This window comes from Hyposmocoma kahamanoa, unplaced genomic scaffold (assembly GCF_003589595.1).
Source record: "Hyposmocoma kahamanoa isolate Upper Pololo Valley unplaced genomic scaffold, ASM358959v1 92, whole genome shotgun sequence".
In the NCBI taxonomy this organism is placed as follows: Eukaryota; Metazoa; Arthropoda; class Insecta; order Lepidoptera; family Cosmopterigidae; genus Hyposmocoma; species Hyposmocoma kahamanoa.
The window spans coordinates 1,746,598-1,763,968 of record NW_020654748.1 but is presented as its reverse complement, the minus strand read 5'-3'; the positions used below and the strand labels follow the sequence as shown (position 1 = coordinate 1,763,968).

Below are 17,371 nucleotides of genomic sequence, written 5' to 3'. Positions count from 1 at the left end.
CGCGAGCCCATCGGAAACGGGTCCTGCGATTGCAGGGTGCAATAGGTGGAACTCTGAGCGGCCTTCGGGATCGCAGACCCACTTCACGTAAACGATTTCGGATTGTTTGATCGCTTATTAGCAAGCCTGAGGAGCTGTGGAGCCTCGTAACCAACATCATGGCGGTCATGGTACGATTCCGTCGAGCAGTATTTTGGATATACCGGTCCTGTCTGCGAGTCATGATGCGAGATCGTCCTCCATGTCGCTCGGCCACGCTGCCCGTCATGCGATAGCGCGTCCAGAGGCGACTTATGACGCTCTGTGTAGTGTTAAGAGTGAAAGCCACAGCACGTTGCCTGGAACCAGCTTCCAACATTCCGACGGCTCGCATCATCACTTCTCGGGTTAAATGATGTCGTCTCTCCATAATAATGTAAATTGTTTCGGTTCCGATGCAGATATTGTAATGATTTTGTCAAAACGCTATAACTCATTTTTATACAAAACCACATTGACAATCGATTTTCTTCTTATTATCGAATTTTAAACAATATTCCTTATCTAAATGTTAAAACTCACTAAAAAGTATCAATAGCGATACAAAAAAGTTAATATAATTAACACTAATTGCAGCAATACTCTTAAACGTACTTGATCCCTAGACACTTTTGGTGTGTGTAGTAACAAACAAAGTTTGGTATTAAATTAAATGTGATAGGCCGAGTTATCACTGCGATTTCCTAATGCTTAAAAAGATCACAAATTGGTCGGTTCGATCAAATCGGTTGAGTCAACCGCGACCGTGGAGCCTGTTAAGGGCCCGAAACGTTGGTTTGTTTGAAAAAACAAATATATGCGAATTAAATCCGGGAAAATAGTTTTATTTCCGATGTGTAACAATCGCGAAAACCTGAGAACTCGATAAGATCACAAGTTGTTATAAAACATCACAATCGTGCACCATTGTTTTAATGTATGACACGGCACCGACAGTGCATTCCGCTCGTACATTCTATCATGTATGTCACCCACCGGGGTAGACAGAGACCACGGATCTCAATTCCTTTCCAAAGGGACGGTTAACCGCTTTCTCCAAAAAAGGACTGATTTTGAGGTCAAAGGTCTTTTGAGTAGACGTAGTATTCATTGGGGTTATCAACATTTTCTATATCAAAATTATCATTATGAGTACCGACCTAACGGTTTGCACTATGGGCGCTGGATGGAGAAAAGAAACTTCTAAGTTAGGTTCAAGCCTGGGTGTTCTGGGTACATTACAACTTTGTAACGGCATGTATCTTTAAATTAATTGATTAACAGTATTGGAACAGATCTTCTGCTTCCGTGCGGAAGTTCTGCACGCTTTTTCACGTCTGTTTCCGTTTCTCCTTCCGCAACTTTCATAACGGAACTTTAATCGGAGCGCGCGATTTGAAGGTACATGCTACAAAGTTATAATTCAGGGGAACATAGAAAGAAAAAGAAAGAGAGGAAGACTAAATGGCAAAGGAAGAAGGAAGAAAGAAAAAAAAAAGGAAGAAGGAATGGCATAAGTATAGCGAACAAATTAAGAAGACCGTCAAGATGAGTAGCTATAAAGAGGTCAAGGAGCTGGCCGTGAACCACGAGGTGTGGAAGGGACTTCACCGCCAAGAGCCTGGCTTTTAAATAGAATGATGAGATGCCGCCACGGAGATACGAACCATTCTCCCATTGCGCTACTCAATTGATTAATAGTGATGCAACAGATCTCTGTTGCTGCAACTGCAGAAGTTGTGCACGCTTTTTCACATCTGTTTCAGTTTCTGCTTCCGCAACTTTAATCGGAAATTTGCTTGGTTGCGGAGCGCGCGTTTTTGAGCAGTTTTATGTTGTGTCAAGTGTATTTATGAAATCAAAAACAAGCCTTATTTGGAACAATTTCGTAGAAATTTTATAGTGTTTACTCTTTTGCTTCCGCATTCGCTTCCGTTTTCGCTAAGATTTACCTTTAACATCTGTTTCCATTACGATACTTTCGTTGCAATACTAATAATCAAGTAGCTTCATTGATTAAAGTACGGAATGTTAGGCTGCTTTTAATTAATTATTATTATACTTTTTATCTTTAAGTGCACACTCATAGTGAATATGACGCAATGAGTTGAAATGATTATCCGCGCTTGCTTTTGATAAACATATTATAATTTTTTTTGGAGTACTATATTTTTCCGATAGCCACATAAATTTTCTGGACTCAAACTAGATTATTCCCTGTCCTAGAACTACGAATTCACTCCAGGGAACCCAGAGTACCCAGACCTGAAGCTACATAATTTAGCAAAGTTATTTCTCCATCCAGCTCCCGTAGTGCAAACCGTTGGGCCACAGCGTCGTCACAATTGTAAGGGTAATCTAGAAAATGAGTAATTACACTTGTATATATTTATAATTTATATAAATTATTTCATACTAGCCCGGAATTCATACGATACAAAGAAATATACATTCACAGTAATATAATATAATACAAGCCCTGTACCCCACCTACGGTGGGGTCGGGCTCGGCCTGCGGCGTGTGGTCGGGTTCAGTTTACGGGCTCATGCTCTTCGGTGGCACAGCAGTTAGTACTATGAGTGCTTGATGAGGAGGTCGATTCCCGATTTGGGCCAATTTAAGAAACGAACATTTCTAAGTTGGTTTTGGTCTGAGTATTCTGGATTATCGTTGTTTTGGAATTTATAGTACAGGAAATTCGGCAGTAGTTTGGCATTTTTTCCCCCTAAATACTTCCCTCTCTCTCTCTTCTTGGCATAGCTTTCAAGAAAATGGAATCTAACAGATATGGTTGAGATACAACAACGCTATAATAAGTATCTCATTTCCACTACATCGGGAAGTATGCCTTACATTTTTACATTTGTGAGATCTTGTACTCGTAATCTATTACGCCTCCGTATATAATTACCTCCATACGAAGGCGTACGGACGCTTCGGGCTTCGCCCTCCGCGGACCTCGGCCTGCAGCCTTGGCACTTAGAACTTTGTTTTAAAAAAATTTAAATAGCTCTTTAATCGCGGCCATATTTAAAAATTGCAAAAATATATTATGACCACTAATTATTATCAAACAATTATAGAAATCTTTTCGTGCTAATTTTCAGTTCGAGAAAAGCAAGTTACATAAATAAATTACGGCTATATGGAAAAACAGCGGAAACAAAATTTTTACCCCAAATTATGATGCCATGTCATTTTCAGTCGAATTAGAAGAAATTTGTATCTATCGCCAAAAAAGTTTGTGTGGTAGCCATATAGAAAAATGGTGAAAAATAAATATTAACCGGTAATTATTATTAAACACTCACAAAGACCCCGACATGGCCATTTTCAATCGAATTAGTGCAAATTTTTATTTGCTGCTAAAAGAGTTTGTATGGCCTATTTAAAAATGGCGAAAATACAATTTTGATCACAAATTATTTTCAAGCACCCCCATATGCCAATTTTCAAAGGGATCAGAGCAATTTTTTTTCTGCCGCCAACGAACGTTTCTATGACGGCCATATTTGAAAATAGCGAAAAACAAATTTTGAGCACAAATTATTATAATTTGTAGTGGTCTTCACATGCCAATTTTCAATCGAATCAGAGCATATCTCTTTCGGCAGCTATTTTTAACGAAAAAAAAAAAACACTTATATGGCAGCCATATTAAAAAATGGCGAAAAGAAATTTTTGACCCCAAATTATGATTAAGGACTCCTAAAGACCCTCGCATGCCAATTTTCAGCTGGATCGAAGCAAGTTTTTCTTCGGCCGCCATTTTGAAATCGCCGTCTTGAATTTTTTTTAACCCAGACAGTTGACCAGTGTTACCCTTTATGACATTCTTCCGAGCACCTCCTACCTATCTCTGATAGTTTCCGTGATAGGAGGCTTTGAAATTTGTATGGCGGCCATCTTGTTTATTTGAATTTCGCTTTTTATCACTCATTCATATTTTCCATATTCAGGTCCTCTCATATTTGATTCTTTACTTTGGAGCCTATCCGCGTTCAACGGTAAAAATATTTTTTTTCCACCATATCGGGAAGTATGCGTTCTATTTCTATCAGTGAGTAAGAACTTGTGGCTTTATATATACATACAATAATAATAATAATAATAGAATGTGGGATAGAATATAAACGTCTGAAATACTTCTATTCGTATTAGACATTTGCGACACCTAAATTTCTATGTGCATTGACCTACCAACAAACTCATGTGCAATAAAGAATATTTCATTCTTTCATTCATTCATGTAAAATAGTTCATACAAACCCAATTAGAGAACGAAGAAAAATTACAAAACATTTTAAAAATCGAACGAAGTCCAATAAAACAAATGTGCTTTCTTCTACAGAAATTCCTCTCCGCAGCAGAATTATTAATTATTATTGAATAATAGTTGAAATAATATCCAGCCGGATCGAAGGAATTATTTCTAAGTGTGATCTTTTTATTAATAATTATAACAAACTAGTCGAGTAATTTCACAAAAAATAAGTGAATATCAATTCAATACAAATGTAATTAAAAGATTCGAAATTTAAACTTCTCAGCATTACAAAGAGGTTCAATAAAATGATACTCCGTGTTTTTTATATACGAAAGTACCACCCAACATTTTTAATGAAAATGTTTCTTACACTTTATAATAGGCGTAATAATGAAAAATTACAACAACCTTTCAGCGAATTAATTATGTGCCAATCAAAACGTTAATCAAAACAACGACGCGTTAAATAGCTGAATTCTTGGCACCAAACCCTATAATCATAATACCTATTGACACTCGAAGGTTAGCCTTCAATCATTCGATTATTCAATGCTTTTCATCACAGCGACTTTATGCAAGATTTTTCTGCTTTATTTAAAAAAAAAAACTGTCAAAACATACTTCGTTCGATGTTCGTTTCAAACGGAATCAATTTGTCGCCATATATTCTGGCAGAACTGAGACAATAGCAGTACTCAGACACGTGATACTCCAATACTCGTGTTCATTACTGCGTAAAGGAATGAAGGCGAATTTTTGTAACTAAGTTATATATACAGCATAATGAATTATCAGCACAGCACATCAATTATGTAAGGTATACACTAGATACCAGACTCTGAAACACGCGCGATCTGTTTTTTGGCTCGTATTTGAGTTTCGAGTACTCCTACGAACCTAAATAATCGTAAGCCCAAATTCACAACGTTACAGGGGAACGTTTCAACGTATTGAAACGATAAAATGAGCATAACACATGAGATTCTCGAGGTATTTAGTAGCAGTAGAGCTCCTTGTGAAAGAGTTCATCCAGGGACGTGCTATCCACTTTACCTGTTTCTGCCACCGAGCAGTAATGTAAGCATTATTGCGTTCCGGGTTTGAAGATGCTGGTGAAATTTCAGGCACATGGGACTTGTCACTAGCGACTGGCTCGCTGGAAGCTCAGATGTTTGCAATTTAAAGCGAGTGCCACTGCAACTGTTATGGACAGGCCCGACTTGTACGTGCCGCCATTTGGTATCATGAAAAAATGAAATACCAAATAACTTCAAAGCGTTGTCGATAGGTGAAATCTCTATAAAAACTAGACAAAGAAGGTAATCTATAAGACGCTTCTATAAGACTCTGGTTGATATTCAAAACTTGCCATTTACGAGATTTGAAATTATAGTGAAATAAAAACTTTGCACTAAAACTTCTGCGTACCTACTTGGATGACAAAAAATCCAAATCCAAATAAAATATATATGGCAATGGAATACGATACGTTCGCAGTATTTTTCATCCTATATGATTTTACTTCTTCGTACAAATAGACCCATACAAAAATTAAGAGATTCATTAAAAACAATTTACATAAAGTACATTTTGCTATGGTTACAGAACTTTGCTTCCATTCCATTCCGCGGCGATGTAAATTGAGCCCAAGGACTGGCGCACGACTTGTTCCTCCCGATCGCTTGACATCATAAAACATTCCAACTTTAATGGAAAAAAAATAATTAAATCGCTCTGGAATTTTATGTTCTAGTGACGTGAATAAATTATAACGATTCTTATAAATACATACATGTATTAATCATTTCTAAAAAGTGTTCAGCAATTCGAATCTCGTACGCATGTTTCTATGTCTTCATTAATATTTCGCCAAAGGATTGACAATTTGATGTCTTTGCCCACTGTATCAAAAACTTCAAAGGGGCTTGATATAGAGCTGCCAAAATATACAGGCGGAAATAAATTGGAATAAGGAAGTAATCTCGTGTAGATTACCTTCAAAGTGATAGGAATATATTTTATAGAAATATTATAAATCAGTCGAGTAAAATTAACTTTATTTGCATTAAAATACGTTTAACAAAATGGTTATTATAGATTGCAGTTCTATCCACACAAAACATGCAAAATCATTGTTATAAATATTTCACACCGTAATGTATACATAATACGCCATTTTGTAACCATGCACTATGTGCAATTTAGCGGTCATTTTCTTGAACGTCAGATTTTTTATTTCACCTGATAGCCCCTAATAAATTTTCAGGCACGAGTACGAGAAACGTTTTAAATACAATTCCTTTTAGGCAAATTCTGTAATAAACAATATCACACAGTATGTGGATTCCTTTTTTGAATTAAATGTGCCGCTATTGACAAGGGAGTTTCCCTCAACGTCTTCCCTTTTACTTCTTTTTCCGATATACATATATACATACAGAACAATAAATACTGTTCTGTGTACTGTGAGACGCGTGCCAACTATAGGTCTCGAAAGACCTATCTGAGTTCAGTCCGCCATTTTCGCTTTGTGTGGTATGGTTGTGTCATGCTTTCTTGCAAATTCTCTAAAATCAATCAAAATTGTTTTGGAGTGCAAAAATGATAGTCGGGCCAAAAATATTATCGGTGGTGGTATTTCATATCATCATATTTCATATTTTAATAAATTGTCAATTTACCGTTTATCGAAATAATGTTTTTGTTATCAGAAACGAAAGTAAAGCTTATACTCTGCAATATGGTCTCTTCTTTTTTGGAGAATTAAAATTAATAACTCCAATTCGTCGTCGTTCAGCAGAAAAACGTTAGATGGCAGCACATTGATTGAAATTTCAAAGTAATATCAAAACGTTGTAACATGCAATAATAGGTATTGATGGTATTGAACTTTATGCCAACAGGGTAAAGTTTAAATTATATCAACAATCCAGAATAAGTTATTTCTTTTTAAATTTGAAAGCACGACCAATTAATATAAAGATTTTGTAGTGTTTCAAATTCAGAATGTGTGAGTCTTACCGACATCGGTTCTGATAATAATCGAGGTTTAAGGTACTTCCATTGTTTTTTTCTTCCGTGTATAAAACTATACATTTTAGACTTCTCCAGTTTCGACTAACTTCCTTTCCCTTGACATGACTGTAGTGGTGCTGCTGGTGCTGGTGGCGTTCTGTAGACTAAAATAGCCTGGATAGCGGTAATGTAGCCTGGTCCAAGGGTAGTAATAGCCTCCGTAGAGCCCGCAGCCTCCATACGTCTTAATTAGCAAGTTATAGCAGTTGAAAAGACGAAAGTGCGGTTTATAGGAATTTATTCAGTACAACAACAATATTAATATCTTAAAATGGCAACGGTTCAAAAATAAGAAAGTAGATGTTTTCGCTACCGCGATCGCGGAGAGTCTCCTTGGTACGAAGCAAAATGAGAAAGCGAAGGAAGATGGAACAATTCAAATTTAAAATTTAAATACAAGCAAAAGAAAAAATGATACGACACAAAAAGGTAAGATGACGGTGTAAGGAGGTCACACCATCACATGACCATTCAATAAACATTACTTCAGAATCGTAAGACAAGTAAGCAGCGAACAATGTTTGTTAAGTGTCACCTTTCATTCAAACAATCTTGACTAAATCCCGCTATGACATAAATCCTTGTCAACTCAAGGTCTCTGAAAGCGTCACGCATTTCACGATGGTCAACATGAGATATAAACTATTCCATTACCAAGAGTGCGCAGTGAGAAAACAAAGCTTGTATGAAAAGATTTATGAATGAAAGTAAGAGAGGTTTGCCAGGAACGTGCTAAGTAGCGGTCGGTAATCTGTCTACCCCAATGGAAATCCAAGGGCGTAAGGATATAACGTCGGTGTTTTGTAGAAAAGGTGAAAACGCCATTTGGAATTATTTTTCAGGGAAGCATATTTGAAGACTGTTGTAAAATATTTACATCCCGTTTTACAATTCAATTTTGGTTGTAATTAAGTTTAAGTTATATATATATGTATATAGTATATTACTCGATAACTCCGGCTCATTTGTGAAGCGATTCTTTTTTTTGTTAGAAAGAGGGTACCCCAGTAGTGGTCCCATTTAAGTTTGAAGAAAATATTCCATCTCTAAGGGTGGCAATCTAGGGGATGAATCCGTTTTCGCGCACTTTCCGGTAATCAATTGCAATAAAACTTGGCAAACAGATGTAATTGAAACTGCCTCTGTGGCCAAAAGGTTATCATGTTGGACTGGAAAGAGGTATCGGGTTCGATTTCCGAGCCGGGAGAAATATTTGTATGGCCTACGTTTATTTCTCTCGTGAGTTTGGGTGTAATTTGTGGTTGTCGACGTGTGTGTCCATGGCACCCGTGATACGGGGTTTTCCTAGTGCAGGGAGTGTGTACGTTTACGTTTAAAAATTCCACGAGCTTTTGAGGTCGGTTCTTTTTAGTATTCTGTACGGAGATTATTCAAAATGGTGGTTTCGCCCTTCCTACAAAATACCGATGATATGTGTATATATACAGCGGCGTCCCACGGTGTTGGAGTGCAAGTACGTTATTATTATTTTTAATTCAATGACTTAAAAATTGCTTGCCTCATCTCGGTATCAAACAGACCAAGTTTTAGGAGGTTTTAAACAATAAAACAAACTCTGTTTCGTCAAATTTAATCGTGTGAGAGTGCTTATTTATTTATCATTAGTTGTTGTTTTTAATATTTTTTTTATGATACTAAGTGTTAATACGAACAAGTAGTATTTACTATCGGATTCGAATGAAAGCTCATACAAGAGAGGTGAAAAAAGATCTTATCACAAAGATTTAAGCGGCAGTTCAGCCACCTAAGCTATTTCTGCCGCCAAGCGGTAATGTGAGCATTAATACTTTTCCGTTTTGTACCATAAGGTTGCTGGAGAAATTACAGACACATAGGACTTTTCAACTTATGTGCCCCTCAGATCTTTGCAATTTAAAGCTCTGAATGGCACTGTAACTGTCATTGACAGGCGTGTCGCTTAGCACCAGGTGCACGACTTGTTCGTCCCGTCACTTGGCATAAAAAAAATACAATAATGATTGGTTTACCTTATTCACATAAGCCGGGTACTCATTAGCGAGCTGCCATCTTGTTGTGTTATTACTTATTTCAACCACGAGAGAACTAAGATGACGCATGACTGATAAGGAATTTCTGAATAAAGTGATGTGATCATCGGACACAATGGAATGCCAAAAACAATACTTTGTAGCGCCACAATCCAATGTCTACAAACATTGTTGCAATTACTTCCCAACTCAGGTATACAACACTGTTTACAAACATGGCATTGTTCACCTACTAATTTCAAAAATAATATTACTGACGGCTAGAGCAATGCCAATTATTATTCCACTGTTAAACCACATGTAAAAGATGTCAGGTTCTTAGATTTTCGCGATTGAAATAGTAATATATACAATGAAACTATTTTCTGTATGTTTTTGAACCGATTTTAAAAAATGGAGCGCTACAATTTCGTGTCTTTTGCGTTGCCTGTGGCGGACGAGCTGTCAGATCGACCTTTAAAAAGCCTCCGGTAACCACAAGGCTGGCAGTTATTTCCGCCAAATAATAAGATTAGCTATTCAAAGGGGAAATGTTGCCAGCCTTCCGGGCACAATGCGTGGGTGCGAACCTGGAGAATCTTCTACTTATAAACTTTCTTCCAGTATTTAAATATTTTTAATAAGTTTTTTCTACTATATTTTTTAAGTGCCTAATCGCACCTTTTTTTTATGAAATGTAAGTGTGCATTTGACCTCCATCTCACCTGCTGGAAAGTGACGATGAGGTCTACGATCGAGCATGCACACCTACATAATGCCTATTCACTCTAGCCTTGAAAAAGCCTAAGTTATAACGTTCAGGGAACAAGTCTGTTGTCAGGGAATTCCATTCCATAGCCGTTCGCCATATAAATGTGGACGCGTAACGGTTCGTGAGAATCTTTGGAATATCCACAACATAGGGGTGGTACCCAAGCCTACGTCTGGTCCCCCGATGATGGAAAGGGGAAGACGGAATTAAATCGTGTAAATCCATCGCACACTCTCCGTGATATATCCTGTAAAATACCGATAAGCAGGCAACTTTACGGCGGTGTTCAAGGCTCTGCAGCTTCGCTTTCACCAATTCTGCACCTTTAATATAAGATGAAATTAAAAAAAGGAGGTTCTCCATTCGACTTAATTTTTTTTAATGCTTTTTTTGTGTGTTTTTGTGTGCAATTTCGATGTTTTTTTTTGTAAAGGTACCTCAATTATGGTTCCATTCAAATTTGAAGAAAATATTCCACCTCTAAGGGTGCAAAATTGGGGGATGATTTTGATTTATTGCATTTCACTCACTTTTCGCTAACCAATTTCAATTAATCTTGGTAAATAGATGTAATTCCACAAGCATTTGAGGTGTTTTTGATATAAAAAACTTATAATTAATTATTCAAATTTTACAGCGACCATGGGACCTGTAAGAAGCCCGTAACGTTGGTTTGTTTGAAAAAACAAATATCCGCAATTTAGATCCCAAGAAATAGTTTCGTCTTCTGGAATATGCAATAAAAATATTTGCTCGCTTTTGTCGGTGAGACATACTATAGGTACTAAAGCATCATTACTGTAGTTCTGGAATCTGGGGTCTACCATAATCTTTCCAAAAACAATCTTATTTCGATGTAAGCTTAAAGTAAGCTTATTAAAATATTCATTGACTTACAAATAAATGGACGACGAGTCTAATACAAAAACCACGAAAAAAATGTCCCAAGTCAACCTATTTAAACGTAGTGACATGTAAAGGAATATGAAAAAGGTAAAACGTTGAATTTAAATTATAATGTCATTGCAGTATCGCGCTGTCAGTCGAACAAATGAAGACTAAAGCGGAGTTTGACGCTCTGTATACGATTTTAACGCCTTACAAGTTCGGACACTTTTTAGCGCGGACCCGACGTCCATATAATTGTAAGCCAATGAAAATATTACTCGTTTTCGTACCATGGCAAACCTGTCAACCAAATAATGTATTATTGCTAAAGTGATTGAAAGTACGAATGATTTCCCAATATTATCTATTCCTTACAAAAAATAGGAAAGAAATAGCGCTATATGAACTATAAAATGCCATCTCTTTCTTTTTTGATGTTCCGAATCGTCTTATCGTAGTATAATGTTTAAGTACTTAATGTTATTTACATTCAGAGAATCTAAACTGTTAAAAAAGAAGTATGTAACAATAAAATCTATTAAAATTACGTTGTTTTCAATTATTTTTTCGCATTTTCATGAACAAAAATAAATAAAACAAGCAGAGTCTTTATAGTCACCGTCCTTGTGAATTCGGAATTATAGTCTAGTCTCAAATGTTAGTGTCGCCAAAGAACGTATAGATGTCGCTGTCATAATTTTACGAAATAAACATCGCGTATGTTTTTTAACGAGAAATGATTTCCTATGTACTATTAAATAAAAAAATAAGCAAAATATTGAAGAGATTTATGTAAATAAATAAGTTCAACCTAACTTTTAATCATTACAAATCAATATTTAGACAATAAATTCGAACATAATATTCATTCCACTGCGTCCGAATAACTACTATAAGATTGCAAAATTTGACTTAAGAACAATATTACTTTAATATTAAAGTCGCGTCATAGTACGAATTGAGCGAATGAATAGTCACAAAGCTGCCAATAAAACATCATAGTTTTAACATTATAATAAGCTTACTTTAAGCGCCCGCGGCACGAAAAGTCAATGTAAGGTTAAAGTAATATTGTTTTAAGAGGTTGTGGCAGGCCTCTGTTCTCACTAACTAAGGAAGATGTAATCTTACTAAGCTTTCAAAAGCTTTCTTCGTAATCGTCGTAATTTTTTTAAAATGTTTATGATTCATTTATAAAACGCGTTAGACAAAAACTACTTCTCAAAATGTAGATAGAGCTCAACTGAAAATAAATTGGCCTGAAAACTAAACCTAATGCTACTAAAGCTTTTCAATACTCAAAGAAAGTCTTGCGTAGATAGTTAACACGTTTATTGCCTTGCTACAAGCCCCTAAACAATAGTATAGAACAGAAGTTCTCAAACTTTTTGTCTGGTAGACCACGCGCTTCTTTTTACGCTTCGCCTAGACCCCCTGCCTTTTTAATATTTTTTTTACAAATTCATCTACTTCAAATATGTGTTTGACAGCTAGTGAGAACTGATTATCTTGTTTATTGTGAAATGTTTAAATACTGTAACGGGTAAACATAAAACGGGTAACATAAATTACTCTCTTATAAGAAAGTATTATGTATTTACATAGAAACTGTGTAATATGGATTATTCAAATCAAAGAAAGACTTGCCTAAATCAGATCCATTCTCATGACCCTCCATTAACGTCTCGTGCATCCTCTATATTTCCTATATTCGGACATGGACCCCTAGGGGTCAACATAAGACAGATCACTTTGGGGATCACCGGTAGAAAATAATAAAAGAAGAATAAGAGATACAAAACAGCAATTAAAATTACCAGCTAACAATAATATACAAATAATATTAGTCAATAACATCTGTGAAAGATGCTACAAACCCTAATAAGGCACACATCAATTGGTGTTTTGCGCGAAAGTAAAGCACTGAAGTGCTTTGAACTACTAACGGAAACGCATAAATGATTACCACAGAATCAGTCAAAACACACAATCTTCAATATGGACATGGATCTATATGACCTTTGGCTCGACATCTGGTAATGGAACGGCCGGTGCCAAGCCCAGAGCCATTTACTTTGCATCACTTGCACGGCAAACAATATTTGAAACGGACGGTGGAAAATGCCTTGACATTAAAAGGTAATGTTACTGCTGAAATGGAAGACAGGGGCGAAATAAGGGGAACGTGTTGGAAAAATAAAACAAAAGTTCTTCAAAGTTTTGTCGTAATTACACAAAAAAAAATGAAGACATCATCTTCACTGGCGGTAAAGATCCAAATGTTGTTCAAGAGGAGAAAAATGTTAATTGGAATAACCTAAATAGCAATCACGATAACCTATTTAAACTTAACTATTTTTAAAATCTACGTAACACAGCGTAAGAATAACTGGAATATTAAAAACAAACGCAGTGAATGATATTTCAGTTTACATTGTTTTGATTTGTGGTCTATGCTAACCGTAACCCCTGACATATAAAAATTTAGGTAGTTTCGCTATCTCGCTCTGATGTAGATTCTAACAACATAAATTTCTAAAATTAATTATATTTTTTTTATGACATCAACTGAGCCTGATGTCCCCTGTGCCTGTAATTTCACCAGAACCCTTACCCTTCAAAACCGGAACGCAGTAATACTTTTATAACTGTTTGGCGACATAAATAGGTAAGATGACTGTAATTCCCTGGACGAACTCTTTCACAAGGAGCTCTAGGTAATTTATTCATTATACATTACAATACAAATGATACCGTAATGTGATTTACAGGAACTGTTATGTGCACAATTTGGCCCACTTGATGATGGCAATAATAAACAATTTATGATGGGATATTAAATGGCTTGCAGGTTTCAGGGACTGGATTCAGAAAGAAAAGTAATGGTAAATAGATTTTAATAAAGCTAATACTTGTTGCAGAACTATTTGTTTTAAATCATACTTATGTTTGTTAATCACACGTAGTTCGTACTAATTTCGTCTCTGAATTTTTTTTCTTTTAATTGCAGTCGTAAATTTGTTTCCTGTCACAACTAATGCATATGTCGGTGTTTCTGGATTACAATTATAAGAGATAGCGGTGGTGTAACAACCTGAGTCATGCGTCCGAAAACGACGTACGAAATAACGAATGTATTATACCTCTGATAATTTTTGTTCTGGAACCGCCTTTGCGTTTTTGAGAGCTTTAAAATACGAGTTGCGGGCTTCGGTGGCTCGTAACTGATTTAATGGCGGAACTAATAATCGGCGCTGATTTCAGGAGTTTGCAGTTACGACTGTCGGGCGTAAGCATGAGGCGAATCTTCCGTGACGATGGATATTGCCAGCTATTGTGGATTGGTACGAAGAGACGTATGCGGAATGATCTCAGCAGCCAAGTCACATGAAAACCGTTTATAAAAGCAAGCAACGCTGTTATTTTGAGTCACAACGATATTTGGATAGCAAATTCTTTCTTTAAGTAATTAACGAATTAAATTTTAAATTTTATGAAATAATAGAACAGACGGAAATCATTAGATACATAAATAGGGGATGTATAATAAATAACCCTTATTGCGGGTATTTTTAAACTATAACCATGGTTATTACCACTATTGTATGGAATGTGTAATTTTTAATTTTTCATTTTATTCTTTTTATTTAATTCAGGCTCATTAATATAACCCACATACACCTTAAGGACCAACATACATAATATAATTTAAAAAAAATTACATTGCTAGTAATATTTATTTATTTATAGTATTTACACGTATGGACTGCGACGTGTAACGCAATTTGGGTGTCCGGTAACAGGCTTCAGAAACGTCGATACATTCGGCCAAAACTCCTCCTTTATGAAGGTCGACAGATGTTGAGTTGGTACTCTCACCACAAACAAACTAAAATTGTGGCGGGACCCCAACCGTTCGTTATTCCACAATATCCTATAATATGTATAAATATGATCAACCGTTCTAAGTAAGCTAATTCTTCAGCCGAACGCCGAACAATCTACAACATTTGCTGATATCTCGGAGAGAGGTAAAACGCGTGTCATGTATATTTTTGGTGATGGTAATTGTTTCTAGTTGCGCATTTTAAGTGGAGGGAAAGTGGTAAAATTAACTGAATGAAAAAATTTTACACGACTTAACCGTCACTGTTCGCGGAATAGCAAATTTATTTACTTCCATTTTTATTAAATCCTTGTTTCCTTTCAATTGACAAGTATAACAAATATAATTAGCACAACTAAATTATTTTTTACCAAACCATTACACTTAAATATCGAACACAATAGCTTAAAACTAAGGCTTCTACACTTAAGGAACATCACAGCATGCAATGACAACAATATGCAATGAAATATTAACAAAATTATTGTTGTTTGAAATTATGCGAATATAGTATAATTAATCTATCTATTAAAATATAAATTTCAGAAGATTTACTAAATTCTATAAAATTAATTGAAATGTAATTTATGTATTTATAATATCACCCAGTCTTCTTTTGTAACTTTTAACCCAAGACCAATGTGCAAATCATGTTACGCATCATCATAAAGCATTTAGTTTGCTTTACTTCAGCTACTTTCACAGTTTAATGACATACGACATTTTGCTTTGGGGTAATGCCACCGATATTAATAGAATCTTTGTCCTACAGAAACGTGCGGTTAGGGTGCAATTTACAATCTGGACCACAGAGTGTCTTTGAGAGACAAAGAGCAACCCCTAGAATTTATAGCTTAATCTTCTCGGAGGAATCTACCTTTCGAGCAACAAAGTTTAATCAGTATGACCATTTCAAGTGTAATTCGCTTACCTATAATATAAAGATTATTTAATTTTGATTTTATGGTTTGGAAAACGAGTTATACGTCCTGCAGAGTCTTGGCAAACGATTGAAATGACCGAGGTATAAGCGCTTTTCCTGGGTAACCTACGAGGATTATTGAGGGCAATCTAATGAACCGTTTGTCAAGTATTTTGTTATTAGGTTTTTAATATTCTTTAGATTCTACCTTCAACAAGTAGATTTGAGAATAAACCAGTTGGCAACCCACTCCTGTGTATTGATTTTGTATAAAGTACTGTAAAGACACATTCAACACGTTTACAACACAAATAGGAAAGATTATAGGTCTACAAAACGGAAACTATACTATCTCCCCCTGCACCGTTTTACTTTGATCAGAACTTAGTGAATATAACATCCGGAAATTTAAGTGACAGCTGGAATAAAAGGAGTAAGGGTTTTAAAATATATTTAGAAGCGTGCGACTTGAATTGAACCATACAAATCAATACGTTACATCATGTCGTGGGAGAACAATGCAGAGAGTTGTACGAGCAATTTGATAACAAATGTCAATCTGTCATAACTCATGTTATTACAAAAATTTAAAACACATTTCGAACAAAAAAAAATCCATCTAGGGACAGTTAACAAGTTTGTGTACGCAACTTACAAAAAGCAGCAATAATTTCTACCAACTTACCTAATAACCATATCAATGATCTCCTCCTGCTCGAACACTTTGCAGTATAAGTGCAATATTTTAAGGCAGGAGTATCGCAGTCCTGTCCATTTTCCATCGATGGACTGCAGAGCTTGGTCCCAGGGGCATCCATCATGTCTCGAGAGGCACAACATGCCGTCTCGTGAAGATTCCGTCGGCGGCATTTAAGTCTTTTATTTGGTTATACTAGTTTTTGGATTCCTTCTTTGGTATTACTCATTTAGTCAAAAGGCTAGATTATAACGTTAACGCACTCACTACAAGGTTCAATTTTGGTTGTTTACAGCTACAGTTCACGAGTTACAGCTGTCAGCGTTAAATTTCAAGACTTGGAAGTTATAGAAAGTTAATTCACTGGGATTCCACGTGGTTCGTGAAGAAAATATTTGTAGGCCTAGAAAATTGCGTGATTTTAAACTGAATAAAATTAGTTTTTAACCGACCCTAAAATAAGGAGGAGGTTTGCAATTCAACTGTATTTTTATTCGGACATCGTGAACCTTTATTTTTTTCCTTTCTTTTCTTTTTTGAAATATGAATTCGATGCTCTCTTTTTTTTTGAAAGGTGGTACCTCTATAGTGGTCCCATTTAAATTTGAAGAAAATGTTCCACCTGCAAACCAGTGGATGAGTCCGTTTTATTGGATTTCACTCACTTTCCGCTAACCGATTTCAATAAAGCGTGAATTCATCAAAATCCATAGGCGACAGTCGATGATATAAAAGCAACCGGGTCAAAGGTTCCAACACAGGAAGTCACGGACAATAGCTAATATGCAATAATCTCGAGTTGACAGACTATAAAAAGCGATAAGCGTAGAACAAAG

The 17,371-nt window shown here is 35.9% G+C and overlaps 1 protein-coding gene across 1 annotated transcript in view; it reads right to left on the bottom strand.

The window, feature by feature from the left end:
* Window positions 1–16,723, bottom strand: part of LOC113236803 (four and a half LIM domains protein 2) — a 147,921-nt gene extending 131,198 nt beyond the window's left edge. Inside the window, exon 1 of the mRNA XM_026472993.1 lies at window positions 16,524–16,723. Coding sequence (XP_026328778.1) covers window positions 16,524–16,708 — 185 coding nt within the window. The 5' untranslated portion in view covers window positions 16,709–16,723. The remainder of the gene's footprint in view (window positions 1–16,523) is intronic.
* Window positions 16,724–17,371: the final 648 nt, after the last annotated feature.